Source organism: Solea solea, chromosome 18 (assembly GCF_958295425.1).
Source record: "Solea solea chromosome 18, fSolSol10.1, whole genome shotgun sequence".
In the NCBI taxonomy this organism is placed as follows: domain Eukaryota; kingdom Metazoa; phylum Chordata; class Actinopteri; order Pleuronectiformes; family Soleidae; genus Solea; species Solea solea.
The window spans coordinates 17,143,687-17,164,529 of NC_081151.1; the positions used below are offsets into that span (position 1 = coordinate 17,143,687).

Below are 20,843 nucleotides of genomic sequence, written 5' to 3' on the forward strand. Positions count from 1 at the left end.
TTTTGCTTTTTGAAACAGAACCTACAACATAAATGTCAAAGAATAAAATCCTTTCTGGTATGTGAAGGCTGATGTAGTGAGGGAGGAAGTGTTCCCTTCTTTTTTTACGATCTTCAGCCACACCATTAGATGACCCTAACTGTGTGCATAGTTTTTGAATAACACATGATAAGTAGAGGGTGATCTGTGAACACTGTGGCTGCCAAAGCTCACTACAAACATGGTGGTGACCAAGCGAGGGGTGGGGTGGACGGCGTACAGCACTATGGCACACACAGTGTTAGTGTTACCGTTGGAACAATTCATCCTCAACGCTTTTGAGAAGGCTCCTTTGAGGGACAAGGCATGAGAGATAGAGAGAGAGAGAGAGAGAGAGAGCCAAAAGAGGACAACAGAGATAAGTGCAGGGAGGAAAAACGTGAAAGCACACAGACAAGTGAGACAGAGGATCAGAGGTTCAAGGCCAAAGTGACATTTTAAAGTGCAGACACAGGACAGTTAGTGCATGAGCAGACAGAGGTTAGCTGCAGGGAGTAGAAGTGGAGTATTTCCAATCAGAATTAACACTGAACATTCAAATACAGATACTGAAGGTCTTTTTCTTTGGAAATCTTAACATATACACCCACTATCATCCATTCACCATAAATTAAAATTTGAAAACCATAACATATACAGATGCTTAACCTTAACCATGCAATAGTCTTTGCTTTATGGATGAATCCAAAGAGATGCCACCATGAAATAAATAAGCCAGGTAAAGAGAGAAAGCGAAAAAGAGAGAGAGAGAGAGAGAGAGCAAGGAGTAAATAGGAGCAGTTCCCATGACAACAGTTTCCATGGATTACCTGGTTGTTATTCCTCCCTCTGCAAAGGGACTCCAGGGCGAAGGGAAGTCATTATCTTTACTCACATCCTGTGGAAAGGCACAAATGCACAAAAATAGAAAATTGAAATACTTCTTCGCCATTCTTCAATTTTTCGGTTCATTTGTTTTTCTTTTTGGATACGCACAAATAAGTGGCAGATAATGAACCGAGACATGAAGTCATGCTTGAGTACCAATAATGACTAAACAAAGTGTGATTATCACCATTTCAGAATGAGCCTCAGTTTCTTTCCGGAGTGGTGGTTCAAACTGGAGTTTGTCAACTGTGAATGACAAAAAGCTGTGGTCAGTGTTTTTGTTTCTTTTCTTTACGCACATGTTTGGCACTAGAGGGCATCAGTATCCAACACTTGAAGACACACAAAACCTTGGGAGTCATACCAGGAACCTTGGAAAACACTCTTAAGCATAAAATCCCATGTAGGAATTAACCACGCGCAGATCAACTGCTTCTATTGCGACATACCTGTGAAAATAAGCGCAATCGCCCTTCGTTGGTGTATTGTGCTATTGTGTGAATGTTTGGTCTGGAGCCAGACGATGAGTCAGTCACTTAAGACAAACACAGATCACAACTGACACTAACCAGAGCTGTTCACCTTGGAGAAATATTGGTAAAAAAGGGGAAAGAATTATAAATAAATAAAAGAGCAGATTCCTCTTAGTTTAGGTTTAAGGTCAGACTCTGTCAAACAGTTGTTCCCACAAAGGAGACTTGCGTTGTGTCCAGTATAAACATCATGTGATTTTGCTGCAACAAACATATGAATGAGGGCAAAAGGAAATCAACCTGCTTATAAACATTCCAACATAATCAGCTTCTCATTAACAAAGGAACGTTCACAACGGTTCGAGTGATGAGACTAAAACTATGAAGAACAGTTGAACAAAAAGCTTTATTCTATCAATCACAGGTAATGGTATTCAGCGCGGGTCTGCGCTGACATAGCTCCTGCAAGAGCTCAGTCAGAACAACAACAGAGTGAGATCTTCACAGAAATGTATACAATGTGCATGACCTCCTCCTATTGTCATTCCAACAGTGGTAATCGATGTTAATCACGATTAAATCAGATGTATGCAACTAAACAAGTTAAGAAAAGGAACCGTGTCAGCATTTAGATAAAAACAACAATCATCATGTGAGTTCATCAGGAACAGGTACAGATGAGGCTATATCTAATAGTAATAGTATACCAATATTATGGCAGTACTGCAGTACTTGGGTGCAGTGAATGGGTGAGTTCATGAGGAGTCCAACACATCTTCCTTGTTAGGAGGATATTAGTGGTCTAAGACTAGAGGTCGACCGAAATGGGTTTTTCTATGGCTGATGTCAATTTTGGCCCATACAGTATATTTTGCCAATTTCCTTTTCCCTCCATCTGATAAAATATAACACTTTAATGATAACAAATAATACAAAAAATAACTGAACCAGTTACTGAACAACACTAATGGTCTGTCTCTCCAATCAACATTTCATGTCTGCACTGCACTGCAATTACATTGAGGATTTTCAATGAAAATAATGCATAAACGAAATATTAAATACATGAAGCAAGTTGTTAAAAAAAAAGTCTGATTAATCAGCCCAACCGAGGCATCGGTCTACCTCTATATGTGATGTAATTTTATTACAGTTAGACAAGAACCAGGACTTCACAGTGACCAAATTACTAAATGTTACTCGAGCTAAAGCCATGTTAAGTAGCCAACCCATGCAAAGGAACTAACCATATTAGTACCACTTAAAAGTCTCAAACACAACGTTCTGTTTTCTGCTACAACATCATCCTTTTCCTGGGAAGTTGCAGGAGTGAGCCAGGGATTCATTCAGACACACCGTCTCACTACACTGTCACTAACCTTCAGTGAAGCTAGGACTTGAGCATGGCCCTCCTTGGTGTGTCCCATTGTTTGCTTCATGTAGGAGGGAAAGTCAGACGTGATTGTGAGAAATACAGATGAAACCAAACAGGAAGTGCATCTGGTACAAACGATCACGGCACGGACAAGCACAGGACACAGTAAAGCACGGTACGTCTCGCTCTCTACCTCACCGCTGGACCGTTACCACATCGATCTGAATTGACGGCACTACAGCTAACAAACCACAACTGAAGACGACACAAACACACAAAAACTTCCCTGAAGGGTTTCTGTATGAGACATAGGTTTGATGCTACATCCTCAAAATCAACTCTTAAAAGTGGAAACCGAAATTCCCCATGAATCCTTAAAGACCCTTCAGACAAGCTATGTCACTTTGTTTTTTAGTAAACAGTGAGGGACAGTTATTTGCTACTTTAAAAGTACTATGCTGCACAGAAACATCCACTTTGTCTTCAATGAATCCCCAGGCTACTTGTATACACTCTATGACAAGCAGTGCTCTGGAAAAGTGCCAGTCAGTGGTGTAGGATTAACGGGATGACCGAGACAAGCGGCCAGATCTCTGTCCAGTCAAGCTGACTGACTGACACACTGACCAGTGACAGGAGGGCAGGGTTTGGAGCACTTTTGTTAACTTACAGTCAATCTCTGAGCGTGTCCTCTCAGCTCTGGCTTGTTTATTGGAGGAGCGGATGGTGTGTCTGACTGCAGAGAGGGGCTGCAACAAAGGGTGAAAGAGATTTCAACATGAGGATAAAGGTTTTCACAACAGGAGCAGCACTTGACAAGACAAGTGCGGAGAAAACAGCGATCACGTAATTAATAAAAATGAAACAGCACTGCCTTCAGTCATCTGGCACCATCGAAACTTGCATGTCAAGATGAAGCACATCTGGGAAAACGTCTCTGCACCAAGTCTTTTGCACTATCACATTATTATGCATCGCAGAGGATGTTTGTCTGCAACAAGCTCAATTGCGTGCAGTCAATAGCCTTCAGGGCATTTTTCATTCATCGTGGCCAAGACAGTGCTACTGCTGTCAGGGTGACAAAAGCACAATGGTCTCTTAAATGGCACTGGTACCACCTCTCCTTGGCTGTCAACGCAGATGTCATGTTGAGCCCCCGTTGGAACAATAATAATAATTATTATTATTAATTTATATATGTATATATATATATATATATATATATATATATATATATATATATATATATATATATATATATATATATATATATACACATATATACACATATATATATACATATACATATATACACACATATATACATACATATACATACACACATGTGTTATTAATTATATTTATAATTAATAATTTATTGTTTTTATTGTATGGCTGCTATTTCTTGTGTTTTTTATGATTTTTAATTTATTTTAAGCTGTTTTATCTAATTTTGAACCTTTTACTTATTATATCTTTTATTTATTCTGTACAGCACTTTGGTCCACTGTGGTTTGTTTAAAGTGCTTAACAAATAAAGTTGGATTGGAATAATAATGTCGGAGGAGAATATCAAGAAGAAGGGAACAGGAACTTTGAGTTAGATACGAACACACTCTACAGCAAAGCTCATCTTTTATCTTTTACTTCCAAGTTAAGAAAAAACATGATGTGCTAATATTTACATTCACTCCTGATAGGGAGAGTCAGTCAGTGTTTGCCTAAAAGGCTGTTTTACAAGAGTGTGTCACAACAAGTCTGACAGGCATGGTTTTTTAATCATTGTAATTCCATAGTTCCTATTTGATGTAGGGATGGACATTTTTTTCTCGATTATTTGTTTGATTATAAAAAAGGCCATCTGTTAATGTCAACATATATATAAAGATACATCATTTAAGAGTTTAGTGATTCTGTCTCTCTAAACCCCTGGTCACACGGTGCAGCTTTGCTTGGAGTCTAGGCGTGAGTGCTACAGGATGGCTGGAGTCATTATAGTTTTCCATTTTTATTTACACGTATGTGTTGTAGAACCAGGAGGAGGATTTCCTCAACAACCCTGACAACCCAAAATACAGCTCTGTTATTTCAGCCTGGTTTTCAAGTAAAGTAATTTTGAGAAACATTTAACACACTCTCACACCACCTCATCCAACTGTGTGTGTGTGCGTCTCACACACAGCGTAGCAGGAAGAGACGGAGAGGAGAGAAAGAACAGAGCGACCCACTACAAACACACACTGATCTGAAATCAAACAAATGTCGCTCTATATGAATGGTAGAGGAAACACTCAGCAACTTTTAGCAGCGCCGCTCAACGTTTCAGGAGTAGGAATGCACAGTGGGGTGCTCTCAGCAGGGGCCTGAGATAAACAATTTGTGTCTGGATGTAATAACAGTGACTGTTGGCCAGCATTTTTGGGTGAAATGCTTGAAATGCTAATCCCTAATTTAAAGCTACATTCTTACACATATTTGTGGTTTCTGCTTGTCTGATAAAATTGAGAAGGTATTTAAAAGGCTTCACGATCAAAGTTAAGGTAGAACTTTTTAATATTGTGGTCTTTACAGGTATGCGATGGAATGAGCCATTACCTCCAGATCTTCATCGTCCACTTCACTGTAATGCTGGTGGTTGTCTGGGTTGTTCATCTTATCTAGGAGGTCAACAGCGAGCCTCCTTGTCAAACCCGTCTGGCCCACAAACACATGCTGCGAGACATAGAAGAGGATTGCGAGTTATCATAAACTGGTAAATAACTTCATAACAGTTGCTAGCAGTGGTGTGACATCTCCCATGTGCATGATATAGACCCATAACTACTCTACAGAGAGTTATGACAGAGTCACAAGTTATAAGAAACAGATGATCTTAATTATAGTTTGACTGAATTTAAAACAGAACTGAACTTTTTGCTTTTTAAAAAAATGCCTGAATCACTTATTAGCTGTATTTTATTTAAAGGATTCAAAGAAATAAATGTAATTACTAAACTTTAAGCAAACAGTTCAGGGACAGAGTCTGAATGTGAGCCAAACAGCTAGAAATACAGCCAAACCACGCAGAGGCCCATTGATCAAACAGAGATCCAGCTCGATTTGGTTAGAACGAAAACTTCCATTTGCATTTCCACAGTGTGTGAGGTCTTTAATCTCAAAGACAACAAATATAAATAGGGCCAGCAATTCTAACAGCAACAAGAGCAAACTACACGTAGAAAATGACAGAAACGTGACAAGAGACAGGGTCATCTTCACAACTCTTATACATAACTTTGCTGTGAATATTTCAATCTCGCACAGACACGTTAATAACTAACATTCAGTACATACTGCATAAAACAGAAATATGGTTATTACCGACAGAAGTTTTTCTGCAGTGGGCCTCTTCTTTGGGTTCTTTGTCAAAGACACTTTGACAAAATTATGGAAGGCAGTGGACCTGTGGGAGATAGTTTTTTTTTTTCATTTAGTCCAATGATAATTATCATCACTGCTAATCACCTACTGCTAAACTGAATAGCAGGATACTATAAAACACACAAGGTGGAAAACCTCACCATTTGTTTTTGTCTTTTAGTTTTGGAGGCTGGAAGCTACTCTTCGACATCAAAAATAAGGCCCTGGAGAAAAGATAATAAACAAATGTTAAACTTGTGGTTTAAACAGACAGACAGAAAAGAAGGAACCACATTGGGAATGGAAAGGTCTGCAAATTATTCTAAATATAATCCAGTTTTTGAATGAAACAGGATGACCATTCAAGTAATCAAGACGTGATGAAACATTACAAGAACACAAAAGCAGGAAGCAGCCTGAGGATCATTCGAGGAAACTCTGACCGATTGTTTCGAGGAAAGTAAAACATACCTCATTGGGTGCAAGTCGAACATTGGAGGCTGAAGCTCGGCCAGCTCTATGGACGTGATGCCAACAGCCCAGATATCACAGAGCTGGTTGTAGCCGCCGTTCTTCTCCACTGCTGCTACTTCTGGAGCCATCCTGGATAAATGCAGGACAAGAATTCAGTGACGGCACTCAAAAAATAAAGATGGACAGTTGGTGAATGAATGAGGCCTCCTTGAAATAAAAACCGAAACCAATGTTTATACTATGATATCATATATGTTGTTCTTTGCAGGAGAAGTATGCTGACTTATCTTTGCTCTACAGAGTGTTCAAAGGTCAAGGTTCAGTGACAGTGAGATTTCACTTCAGCTGCTGCAGGAATCTGAACTTGAACCTTTCAGCTGAAACTGCTAATAATGTGTACTTTTGATTACACACAGATGACAAATCTTTTTTTGGTATGAGATTAAATGTGTTTAACTGATGCTTCGGTGAATAAGACTAATTCTAAATGGAAAAAGAAGTCCTGTTCCAGTATCCATTCAGCAAAGCCTCTTACAGGCTCATTGACACACTCACCAATAAGGTGTTCCAATGAAGGACTTTCTCTTGGCAATGGTGGCTGTTATTTTGGCTGCAACTCCAAAGTCAGCTGTAACGGGGATTGAAACAGCTTTCTTAATGTTAAGTATTCTAGAGACAACACAGTGCTACTGAGGAGTTTAAGTAATTGAAAAAAAGAAAAGAAAAAGCAACACAACATACCTAACTTCACATCTCCATTGTCTGTAAGAAGTATGTTGGCACCCTGTTTAGAAAATGTCAAATGTATTGTTTTAGTTTGGATAAAACACATTTACGACCATAGTGATGTTTCAGTATCATGAGACGCGGGCAGGAAAAACCTCAGATGGAGTGATGTGCTGAAAAACTGGTTCAAAACAAAGTGCCAACTATGTGTTGAGCTTTCTCGGGAACATCTGGTCTGCTTGAAATATTAACTTCTCGGGTCTCACTCTGATCGGTAAAGTTACACCACTACCACAGCTTTCTGACACTCCCCCTGAATCTGTTTCTGTTGGCCGTGACTGACAGTCTCTCTGGTGGCATCCTGCAGCGAGAATAGAGGAAACAGGAAGTGCTCGCTCTGTAGAGCTGAGTTAAGATAATAGATCCAGCCCTGACCTTCTGTGACAACACATGCGGGGATTCTGAGGCTTCTGCCTGAGCGCACATGCACCACGTATGGTCAACTTTAGCTCAACCACAAACATGCTGAAAAGTAACACCTTTCGTCACAAGCTTCTAAAAGACCACATGCTCAGCTACTCCTTTTCCTGTGACTGCAGCACTGCAGAGGTGTTATTTTATGCTGGCATGACAGACAGCATGTAGGGATGGACATGAGTATTTCAGTATTATTATTCGCTTGATCATTAAAAAGTCCATTAGTTAAGCAGACTATTCATAGTATATTAAAAAAATCGCTGCATTTATAAATACAAATATTTAACTCCAGTGACTACTGGCGTTATTTGTAGTACCTCTATTGTCACAAGGTGACAGCAGCAGCAAGCATCTAGTTTGTGGACATCATGCGTGTTTGCAGAAGTGATGATATTTAAGAGATTTCTTGAAATGCAGCCACTCCACCAAGCATAACACACTGTAGATCCCACAGGAGTGATGTCATTTACAAGAGTCTTTGAATGCATCTCGTGAGCTGTTTCCATTAGCTCAAATGGTAACAGAGCTAATGAAGCCTGCATTCATTTCACTAGTGCTCATGCACTGGAATTTATTGGACAAATAATACCAATGAATTTTCATTGAATGGCATATGTGCTAGAAATAACAATCCCTAACTTGTGGCACATTATCAAAGTAAAATAAGATGAAATAAAAAAACAATCGAAAAGGTCATACCTTGATGTCACGATGCATCTTGCCCTTGGTGTGCAGATATCCCAAACCCTGTAAATGTGTGAATTTAGTTTAAATTTTACACACTTAACATGTTCATTTAAAACATTATTTAGAATTTAAAATTACCTGCAAGGTCTCTCGGCTGACATATGCTATCTGGAGCTCTGACAGAGGTCCCGTTACTGTAACGTAGTAGAGATTGATGTTATATGTGGACCATATTGGAAACCATTTCATGACTTCATTACAAAAAACCTAAAAACTAACCATGATATATGTCCTGCAGAGATCCTCCACCACAGTACTCCATACATATCCAAAGCTTCTCCCGACTGAAATAAACAGAGAAGATTAAGTAAAGAGCTGATTTAGGCAGCTGTACAGCTAATGTACAACACAAACACTTGGCAACATCCCTGCTAGTACGTTTTTATTTGAAAACAACATTTATGATGTCAGTGTAAACAGGAAGCTGATCCTCTCCTCTGTAGTTGAAAATGAACAATGGTAAAAAGTTATCACGGGACCCGTCCACACGCAGATGCTAACGCTGTTCTAATTTATAAGTCCATCTTGAGTCAGCTTCCAGCGTATCTTCGGGCCTACATCTGTCAGAAAGGTCCGCACTGAATTGTGGGGAAGAAGGCATTTAAATAAGCCGATCCCTTTAACTGGAACGATCCAAGAAATTATATGAAACTGAAGTTTCTGGTTTCATTGAGCACTTGTAAAGTGTTTTTAAATTACTTAGAGGCACAAATACCTGGATGAGGATGTTGTGCCTCATTGTACTTGTATTCTGTTGTATTTTATTATTTCTTTATTATATTGGGCATGCTTATTTTAACCTTGTCCTGTCTAAAACATATGTACTGCTGCCTGACTTGGTAAGGACACATTGATTTTTAAACTCAACGCATTTATAAACCTGATTAAATACAACGTAAAGTAAAAACACAGGTATTTCTTTAATTAGACTGATGAGGAGATGACACTGAAATTAAGATGGAGTTTTTTTTGTTCAGGGATGATGTGAATGCGGTCATCATTTCCAAAGCTGTCTGCTTTTGCCAACCCAGATGAAAAACGCAGCCCTGGAGTTTTCTAACTAAAACAAACCCTGAAGTTTTTTTTCACTCCCCATTTTTGGGGGCTCTAAAACACCAGGGTAGCGTAGAAGGAAGGCAAATCCAGAGCTTTATGCATTTTAAATAAAAACAGGGTAATATGGATGTAGCATTGTCAAAGGTTTCCTGCTGAAGATCAACTCTTAAACACACAACTCACAACAGTGAGTGTAGTTGGTAGCAATATTATGTTAACCCTGAGATGAGAAGCTAAAAATAGGTCTGGTGTAACTGTCATAAAATTGCTTGCGTAGATCTGTGACAGCTGGCCAGCAGAAGTGACGATAGTTTCAAAATCACAACTGTATCTCTTTTTAAATCTACTTTAAATTTAGCTGGATATGGAAATAATTTCCGGACACAAAAGTGACCAACTTAAACTCCCAAATAAAACTGTGGTTCCTCTAATAGAACAAAGATTGTTGTATAATAATTAATGCATGGTGGGTTACTCATTAAGGATTTACAGTAACCATTTGTTCTCTGTGCGGTGAGACTATATAAGACACACCTGCTGTGACAACACACACATCTCTCTGGGAAAACAGCCATAGGAAAGAGATCAGAGGCTCATGTTCCAGTTAAACCTGCTGGAAGTCTGAGGCAGTGGTGGGTCGACCAGCCCTACTTCCTCTCAGATACCAGCCACAACACACAGGCTTCATCCTGGCACTGCGGGGCCTAGTCGGCATCGGTTGGCATTTGAGTCATACTCTCACACACAGGTGTGACTCAGTAATTAAATACGCCATGTTAGTTTCAGGCAGCGTCTTGTGGAATCTTTCTGGCAATAACGTATGACTTTCATAAATATCGTACCTTGTGAACTGGCAGCGAGGGGGACAGAAAATACCTCAAGTAAAATGACAAAACAGGATAATTTTGAGCTGACTCTTACCAGAGGTAGCTCCCAAAGTAGGCCACAATATTGTGGTGCATGCATTCCTTCACCATGAAGATTTCCTGCTGTATGATGGAAAAGTCATCCCCTGGAAACAGAGGGAGAAAGTGCACAGACACATGAATAACTTTCCCCCTTTTTTTTTCTTCCATTTTCTGCACAGGGAATTGTTTCATTTTCAATGAAATATTTTCCTTTTTGAAATCAACACCTCACTAAATTATTGCAAGTGCGAAACAAAAACACATTGGGTCATAATTCATTTACAAACTCTTCACGAGCAAAAAAAGTTTAAATCAGTTTATGTTCTTGACATAAACGTTAAGCAGCACAATCTTCTTTTTTTTTAAATTTCCAAACAAAAATAAACACTTCCCTATTTTCTCTTTTTGCTATTCACCATGGCACAAAAATCAATGAAACTACAAAACAAGTTTTAAAACTAGTGTGTGGTCATTCTGAACCATAAGTGGTTCTGGTTCAGAATGACCACACAGACCATCAGCCATACCATTGAAACCAGTTAGCTGTTGATGATGGGAACATCTTATCTCTTTGTAAACAAGGCAGCTTATAGACAAGCAAACAACAAAAGAAAGAACACCTTGTGCTCTTTAACTTTATGCGGCGTAGGCTAATATCCATGCGGCTTTCCACTACAGCAAAGCTCTTCAACACATCCGACCAGTAGGAAGTAAGAAGACAAATATGTAAGCCCAGCTGCTCCCAATTGCACAGGGACACGGCCCTGGAATACATTAACAGGAGGTTTAGATCTACCAGACTCTGCCAACTCCAGCGCTCTATCAACAGTCATCCTAGGCAACAGTCCAGATTAAGCTCAATTAATGGACACAATATCCGCCAAAAACATTGAAATCACAACAGCAGGCTGCATTTAACTTGCGGTGGAAATTATTGTCAACAGAGCTAATTTTTCTCTTTTTTTCCTGTGTCAATTTTGGCTCTTTTGATTGCTCTACGGCATCATAAAAAAAAAATCCGCTGGTTGACTCAACAGTATCCAACAAAACATGGTATCACCAACAATAACAGAAAGAAATGTCCACTAAAACTGCAACTAATAGTTATTTCATTGTAAACAGTTCATGCTTATTTTATTGCTCATAGATTCATATTACCTATTATAATTTTTGCACAGGGTTAGAATAAATTTGATTTCTATCATAAATCAAATCAATTTGATTAATCTTATTAATGAAATAACAAGTTTTTTGGCCAGTAGAGTCAAAAAATGGCAACCTGCATTTCCCAAAACTCAAAATGATGTCCTTGCATATCTATTTTTGTACAGAAAACAAAAACTTCGTTCTGAGGAGCAACTACAAAAAGGCCCATGCATTTAAGAAGCTTCAAGCAGAGAAATAGTTGAAAGACACTGATGAATTAATTGCAGTCTTATTATTATTATTATTAGTCTTCACCCACAACTCGGTACATTTCACAGCTCAAGACAATAAACCAAGAGGGCCATTAAGCGATCCAGGGAACGCTGTAGTTTGGAAAAACAACATGATGAATGGGCCAAAAATGCTCCTTTTTCAAGTAGTCAGGATTTGTACCCACAGAGGCAGAGCAGCAGTCCTGCTTTCAGCCTGTTAAGAGTCAGAGAGGGGGGTTACTCTCTCTCATAGAAAAGCCTGGTTGAAATGACACACGTGCATAAATTATCCAGCTGGAAAACAACAAACCAGTTCATTTTTATCTACTTTTAACAAATCACTCGCACGAATGAAATGTAACAGATTGAAAAGTGTGTAACAGGCTTAACTGAACTACGCTCGAGAAAGTCAACAAGCATCTTATAAGGATCAGTAAGGATGTAATTCATTTTTAACAGCTCTGATACACAACTTTTACCATGACGAATGTGAAGAGAACCTCTCAGTGAGTTTGCAATATTACAAAACACTATAAACATGTGGGGGGGACTCATTAATCTGGTCACAATTCCATATAACCGCATGTGTGATTACAGCTTTATCGGTTACAGTGTAGTTTCCCATCCAGATGAACTACTGCTGATCACGGTGTTGACAGAGAGTAAATGGTACGAGGAGCCACAAACATTTGAGCAACAGTCATTTCAGTGACATGCTTGGTCACACACACAAAAAAAAATCTTCTTGGTTAGATGAGAGTGTAGCCACTTCCTCAGAGGCTGCGCGCTTCCCTCTGCTCAGAATATACACATCTCCGCTCACAACTTCAAGTTTCAGCTCAGCGTGTAGGAAGTAAGCACATGACGAAAATAAGTTCATCTTTAAGATAACTCTAACACTTGTCTAGAAGTCACTCTAATTAGTTAGTAACAAAATGGTAAGGATAACAAACACTAATTTGATCTTGACTGTTCTTTTTTAAACCTCAAAATGATCGACTAACCCACTCTGCTTCCCACAGTCACTAAAGCCAGAGGGCGTCACCACTCCTACCTCCTACCTCTCTATCGTTCCCCTCAAAGTTCCTCCTGGTCAAACCTGTTTGATTCTCCAGTCCGCCCAAAGCTGTTTACCTCCAGCAAAAAGGAGTGACTTGCAAACGCGAGGGTAGAGAAAAGAATATCCTGCTTCAACACGATGACGCAGGTCGAGTTATTATCACTAGTTTTCTTATCTCAGGGGAAGATAAAGTGAATATAAATAAAGCAAATATGAACGGTGTTTAATTGTCAAAACTGATGTCCGCGTGCAGAAACATTATGGGACGTCCACGAATAACTCATTAATTAGCATTTTAAATCAACTTAAACTTAGTTTAATGCATCTTGGTGAGAACATTCTCTTCTTAGGCCTTTTTCCAAATTGAAGCTTCACATACCCGATTCTCTTTGCCTATTTTTTACGACAACAGAATATGTAAAGGACATGGATTAAAAAGCTCAAGACTGTTTAGGTCTGATCAGAAAGGAGGAGATGACCAATTTAGACAATCTGGAGCTCAGTAATTAAACAGTGTGGAGACAACACCCTCAGAAAAACAATGTGTGTAAACTTGGTACATCCCCTCAGTCACTCCTATCCTTGCGCCAACAGTGACATGATGAATGAAAAGAGAAAATAACTGGAAGTGAATCTCTTCCTTCACTCGCTGGTTTATCAGCTGAGCTCGTCTGGTTGCCGCCCGAGGTTTTTCCTAATCCCACTAATCTGGATCACAGGAACTCAGTCACTAGGTCATCAACAGTACAGAATGCAGAGCCGGACACATTAATCTATAATATCCTCCTCTCCTTCACACTGTAACATCACACTTCCCCCAATGTTCTTTAACAAGATTTTTGTTTGAACGACGTTCCTCTGAAGGAGCCTGGGATTTACATGAATAATATTAAAAGAGGAAAAACCTCTAGGCCTATAAATGAATAAATATTTGCTGTTGTGTTTATTGGTTCATTTTTCAGACAATACCTTTAGTGTATTCCGTTCAAAAACCTGGAAAACAACACACAAAACTGAAACGAGAACGTTTCCTCTTTACTGTGAAACTGAGACAAGGTGAACGCTCTTACCTGGTTCCAACTTTATGATTTTCACAGCAGCAAGCTCTCCAGTTTGAATGTTTCGTGCCTGAAAGACAACAGCGGAAGGTGTTTGGAATCATGTATTAGGAACAGTCACCGATATGTGTAGGATCAAGACACTTGACATGACAATGTGACAATTGGCTGGATTTTTGTCTTTGAGATGACCGATTAATCATCTCAAAGTCCAGATAATTAGTTTTACGTCAGTTTTTTTTTTAAATTTGAGACCAAATGAGAGACATAATTACTGAATATTTTGGTGGGTAACGGACACCTAATAAAACAATTAATAAAAGTACCAAGGGTACTGTCAGTGATGACAAAAAAATACAATTTTATTAATTAAACACGTGGCCCGTAATAACTTGATAGTGCTGTTTAATGAGACTTCAGGTGGGGTTCTGGACTAATCGGGGTTTGTGTGATCATTTTAAACCTGTGTGACAACTGGAGTGAAAATATTCAACTGCTATGAATTTGTCTGCCAAGATGATTCAGACAAATCCAAAACCACAACATTCAATCATAAAACAGATATGTCTTCTTAATGCCTGGCTCCTCTTCTTCATTCCCACACTGACTGAACCCACAGAAATTCAACCCTGCTCCTCAAAGATAAACACTCCGCTCAGAGGTTATTTGGGTCAAACTTTCGGAAGCATTACTCAGCAAGGAGAGGCTACACACCATCTGTCCCCAAAGCTATGACTAACAACAAACCTTTAAATGTCTCTGCCGTGACATGGCTTGTGAACGTATCTCATTCCTGTTATATTCTTTTAGTCTCTCCTGAATATTTGACATTTATCAGCTTAACATGTGATTTTTTTCACCATGTCAGCTTATATTATAATGTACAGAAACACATAATTTGTGAAATTTCTCTCTCAAAGTAGGCTGCACCGCCGAATCCAGGTCAAGATGGGATACTGCCTAATCCGAGGGACTGAAGTGATGTGACGGGCAGCTAAATCAACCGTTAATCATAAAACCCTCCCATTGTGGCCACATTTCAGTGCTCCCAACGCTCTGGTGATTCACCCAGGTCAACTGTAACCCACACAAAGATTGAACTTGTTCTGCAGCTGATACCACATGTGTATACACACCCACACAAACAAACACCAACAGAAAAAGCTTTACAGAAAAAATACAGCAAAATACAGTTACTGTGCTTTTTTTTGCACACATTTTTCAGCTGTAAAAGTCAAAGACTCGTCATCTTCCATTATTTTTAAGTGATGACCAAATACTTGCCTAAAAACTTGTGTCTAGCTTCCGGCCTAAGCTCAAACCAACCTGAGAAATAAACCTCAAAAGAGGAAGTTTAAAGCTGATGTTCAAATACGTTACGCAGCCGAAAAAGAAGTCTAGCACCCTTGAGCAACTCAGACTGTGACATACGAAAAAGTCAGGCACGTAACAGACCTCGGGGGAGACAAGATCTGACAGAAGATTAATCCACATGTCAGGCTCACGCAAAAACAGGTGTGCCTCATGTCTATGTAGATGTACGTTAAAGGACGTTAAAGACGGGGACAAAAGAGACTCTTCACAGTGAAGAAAATGCTTCCTTACAATCAACTTTCAACAACTTAAACAAAGGCCTAACAAACAATGAAGGATGACGGAGTCAGCGAAGGATCATTATGAATAAATAAATGATTGACCGTAGGATTCTCCGATTCCTGATTTGACATCATCCATTTTAACATAAAACGGAAGCAGAGCTCGTATCAATACTCAACTCACCTACACAAGTGACATTACCTAGACTTTTTTTTATTGAGCTTCCATTAAAATCGGTATTTGTCCGGTCCAATAATTAATTAGGTTTAATGTAAAAAGCCAATTTCCACTGGTCAAAACAACTGTTAAAAACCCAAGTTTAAAATCGTCTTTCACCAGTTGGAACCTGCATTTACTTTAAGTCAATTTAAGTCAAATGACTCAGCAATGCATGCTGGTTTTAAATACGTTCAACACTTGAGGGAACCGAAACCCCCAAGAGATCACGCCTGTGATGTTAATTCATGCATCATGTCCTTTGCGATGCTTTGCCATGCATTCATCTTCCACTCAATGTATTTTATTTCATCATTCCGATCAACTGAAAGAGGGACTGAAGTAGGGCTGCAACGATTAATCAATTATTAACTAACTATTTTACACGTCAACTATGTTCAAGACTTTTTTCAATAACTAAACCAAGTTCTCTGATTTTTCTACACTTGTTATACATTTTGTGGAGGAGTGCACTTATAAAGGCCAACATGTTTCCAACACATAATTACAGGTTTCTATTTGAGGTAATTATCTTTGGTTCAACTTAACCCGGCTCATTTTATTTGTCACTAAGGGATCACATCTACTCATCGCTGTTAACAATTCCCATGATCCTTTGCTTCCCAACATCAACAAACTAGATATTGTGTTTGATTAAAAAACCCCAACTGTGCATTTAAAATTTGAGAACATAGTTTGAATAGAATCCTACACAAAATACAAGGGAAATTACAAAAAATGAGCTTCACTATACTGAGAGCCAACGGCATGACACTATAATGAAGATGAATGAATCATCACCACCAGCAATAACAAAGAGCAAAAACTATGTGACTCTCAATTTAACATAATCAGATATAATAAATCATCCCCAGTAAGGAATGACATTGAAATTAAACGGAGCACAGCAAAACCAATGGAGGACTATTCCCAGTGAGAGGGGTTTCCGCTGTCAGTGTGCTACAGAACACACCCATCGTGAAACGCATGTTTAGACAGGGTCTGATCATATTTCAGCGTGCTGCAGTGCTCAGTCTGTGCAGCTCCGGGAGAATACCAGGCGCTGCATTCCACGAGTGGCCTGTCTGGGGGTGGGGGGGGGGGGGGCCGGGGGCCGACCAGTGAGGCTTTGTATGTAGAGGGACCACGACAGGCTGCCTGAACTATCACACTGCAGGTCAAATGGGTCATCTGTTCGTCGGTGGCAGATGGATAAACACAGCAAAACACACCTCGTTGCAGCTGACACAGAGCGGCTAGAAATCTGATTTCGTTTCTGATTCATTTTTCCAATTGATGATCTTATTACGGTGCAGGATTTATAGAAATTCCAATAACTTTGCTCCGTAAAAAGCTTCCAACTGACACCAATAGAGTCATAAAGTAACATCATATATCTTGTTCTGTCCACAAACCAAATATGGCGCAAAGAAACCCACAAAATATTCACATTCAAGAAGATGACTTATCAAAGAGCTCAGTCCAAGAGATGGATTTGATTATTAAAATAGTTGATGGCTGATTGAGTAATCCAACAATAATCGATTAATCGCTGCAGCCCTAATTGTGATGGACATTTCAGTATTATCTGTCGTTTATATATTGTTAAAACAATCGCCCAAACAACTTCTGCCAAGGAGGTTATTTAGGCCACATTTCTTCTTGAGCAGTTTAATTAATTCAAAAGATGAAGAACAGATTAGGATGACATTTTTTATGGATGTAGAATATGGAGCAAGGAAGAGATGATTAAAATTTGGTGGTGATCGATATTCTGATTTATTTATTTATTTATTTTAAACAATTGTCATCCTTGGGGTTAGCGTATGCATCTTTGAATGTTTTCTCTAGTTGTATGATGTTGTTTCAGTCACAATATTTGTGCCAGTTCATCTGTAGATTAATATGCACAAATATTGGCCCCAATCAACAGATACTGTGTCGAATGTGTTTACCACATGTTATCGAACAACACTCTGCCATGAATTAAAACTATTGGCTTGATACATCACATAAAAAGGTGAGCCAAAATATCTTCAGTTTTAATGACAGGCTGTGGGAACCAGTCCCTCCACTCCAACGTACCTTGTACACGTCTCCATATGTGCCACTTCCCACCCTCTGAATGAGTTCAAAATCATGCTGGGGGTTTCTCCTCTGGATTTCACCGCTGGGCCGGGGAAAGATATCCATGGTGGCTAGATTCAGACAATCCTTTACATTTAGTTTGCTTGACCCAATCTGATGCTGGTTTGATAAAGCGAAGGTTCCGTGCTGAAGTCCTTTACTCAGATGGTCCTTCTCCACGCTCCATGTCCTGAAAGATTGACATTGAGAAAGGATTGAAGGGGAAATGTACAACTCACAATTGTTTACATTTCCAATTAATCTGTTGATTGTTTTATTGATTCAATTTAAAAAAAATGATAAAACTGATGTGTGGATTAAGGATGGCTCAACTTTTTTCACATTTGATAACAAAATATGCAGCCATTTTAAATACATAATTCTACAATTGTGTATCAAATATTCTTCTCCCAGAGGAACTCAGCAGCCCACAACATGACATTTTTGCAATTGCAGATTTTCTCTATCCATTATCTCATCTAGTGATTTTGACCAGTATTGGACCAATACTAGTCAAAATCATAATTAGGTATCGTGTCGGCTCATCCCTAGTGTGGATGTCTGGTTTGACCACAAATTTTTTTTTTAAATAACATGGTTAACAAAATAAATGTTCATAATCAATTAACTGTTGAAGCGCCATTCCTTTAACAACAATACAGAAGATAGATTGATAAGGGCGACTTGGAAAATACGGTTATTCAACATCTGTCACACCAACTGCTCTGGTAATCACTTTCTCATACAGCTACTCTCAAACTCAGGTTACTTAAGCATTGTATTGAACCATATATATATATATACACATATATATACATATATATATATATATATATATATATATATACATACATACATACATACATACATACATATATAAATATATACATACATACATATGTATATATATATATATATACATACATACATACATATATATATATATATATACATACATACATATATACATACATATATACATACATACATACATACGTACGTATACACATATATATATATATACACATATATACATATACATTCATATGTATATATATATATATATCATTAATCTACACATGATTTTTCCTTTATTTAAGCAGTTTAACAGCCACAAAAGAAACAATCTGACAATGGAATGGACTACTTTGAAAATAAAAGGTACCCAACACCTCTGGTATTCAATTTCACTTAAAGGCCAATCTCAGACTTTAGTTACTCGAACCTTGTATTGAAGCACATACTAAAAAAATAAGTACTAAACCAACATCACCTCGTGTGAGGCGCGCTTATTTTGTATCTTAAAGACACACAACAAAGTGAGAATGGACTAAATACAGTTATTCAACATCTGTACGTCACAACAACTCTGGTGCTCGTTCTACATTTAAAACAACAGTAGTTCAACCAAAGTGTTGAACATACTCAAATAAAGTGTCGTAACTGAAATAAGTCATAAATAAAGCCAACTAAAGTTGTTTTAGCCTCGTATTGAACAATAAAATAACCCAGAAACGACTATGCTGGCATTAGCTGCAGTGTGAGGTTCACATAGACACTGGATATTTCAGTAAATAGCCAGATCCGGGGGTTTGACATCGCTGTAGATGTGGAGAGTCAGGGGGGCTAATAGCATCAGCTCGGCTAATGCTAACGCTAACGAGCTAGCGTTAACTACTTAGCTTGGCCGCTGCTGTGTAACTTCAGCTGTGCCTACCTTTCACGGTACAAACACGGCTGACGAGGAAGTCTTGCATTTCAAATCCTGTTCGGGCTTTTCAACGGAACGATGGCGTCGAATAAAAGCACAAAATAATGAGAAAGTGAGCCCCCCCTTTCCTTTGTTATCGAGGAAACTGGTAAACTTCAGTGGGCTGTTTGCACTTCGCTCCGTCTCCTCCGCTGCAGCGTTACAGTCCCAGAGTTAAAGTTTTAGCCGTTGACATGTCAACTGTCTCCACTGACAGTTTCGGCAAAGACGTCGGAATCGGACGTAACGTGTCAACCGCAAACAACCTGAGTGTTGCACTTAAAACGTACTACCAAAAAAACGCAGAGAAAAGCAACAGTCTGTCGCTAATCTGCGTACAGTCGCTTTACTGGATCCTGGTGCTGCTTTCACGAACCACCTCGTAAAATCCGCACACTCTCCGTGACAAATAAACACAATCCCGCTGCGTTTATGTCAACTAACGCAACCACGTTCTAACATTTAAATGTGAAATAATTACATTAACACGAAATTAAAATTAAAATGTTTGTTAATGTAATGGGGAGGTGGGATTATAAGTAAATGTCAAAATAGTACAGGTAAATCACATAATAAATTCACCCACCAAAGAAAATATCAATATCCCTAGTCCTCGCTGATTAATAATAATTCATTACACTCGTGTTTTTGTTTGTTTTAACCAATTTTACATTTACCAGGTGATAAACTTACATTGGCATTCTACATTTTACATAAAATACTTAACATATGCTGCTTGTGTTGTTGTACGAAGCTTAATTTAAGCAGGAAATGCTGGTGTTTTTATTGCACTACATGTTATTTAGCCGATTATACTGCCATTACAAACGAATTATGAATGTATGCATCAATTTCATATTGTATTATTATGCACTTTTGTGAAAGTAACAATTAAATTACTATATTTTACAGCTGTTTGTCATTACATACCCGAACACGACACAATGAAAGGTCGTATGTAATATACAGTCAATTATACTGTAAAATTATTACTTCCTCAAGCAGCGACTTTGTAATGCAAATATTTGGGAGTCTTATCGTCACTTGAACATACCAGGATGTATTGCAATTCCCGTT

The 20,843-nt window shown here is 38.6% G+C and overlaps 1 protein-coding gene across 3 annotated transcripts in view; it reads right to left on the minus strand.

Annotated features, from left to right (window-relative positions):
- The window catches only part of map4k5 (mitogen-activated protein kinase kinase kinase kinase 5), a 34,021-nt gene extending 13,885 nt beyond the window's left edge, over positions 1 to 20,136 (minus strand). The window contains exons 1-17 of one of the 3 annotated variants that reach the window (XM_058616202.1): positions 19,734 to 20,136; positions 17,975 to 18,206; positions 14,090 to 14,147; positions 10,555 to 10,645; positions 8,797 to 8,861; positions 8,656 to 8,711; positions 8,530 to 8,577; positions 7,369 to 7,411; positions 7,183 to 7,255; positions 6,625 to 6,756; positions 6,315 to 6,377; positions 6,115 to 6,196; positions 5,350 to 5,466; positions 3,425 to 3,503; positions 1,094 to 1,152; positions 849 to 916; positions 291 to 329 (exon numbers count right to left, since the gene is read on the minus strand). In XM_058616202.1, coding sequence (XP_058472185.1) covers positions 291 to 329; positions 849 to 916; positions 1,094 to 1,152; positions 3,425 to 3,503; positions 5,350 to 5,466; positions 6,115 to 6,196; positions 6,315 to 6,377; positions 6,625 to 6,756; positions 7,183 to 7,255; positions 7,369 to 7,411; positions 8,530 to 8,577; positions 8,656 to 8,711; positions 8,797 to 8,861; positions 10,555 to 10,645; positions 14,090 to 14,147; positions 17,975 to 18,082 — 1,181 coding nt within the window. In that variant the 5' untranslated portion in view covers positions 18,083 to 18,206; positions 19,734 to 20,136. Of the gene's footprint in view, positions 1 to 290; positions 330 to 848; positions 917 to 1,093; positions 1,153 to 2,758; positions 2,813 to 3,424; positions 3,504 to 5,349; positions 5,467 to 6,114; positions 6,197 to 6,314; positions 6,378 to 6,624; positions 6,757 to 7,182; positions 7,256 to 7,368; positions 7,412 to 8,529; positions 8,578 to 8,655; positions 8,712 to 8,796; positions 8,862 to 10,554; positions 10,646 to 14,089; positions 14,148 to 17,974; positions 18,207 to 19,733 lie in introns of all 3 variants that reach the window. The other 2 variants (XM_058616200.1, XM_058616201.1) reach the window with 2 other exon arrangements.
- Positions 20,137 to 20,843: the final 707 nt, after the last annotated feature.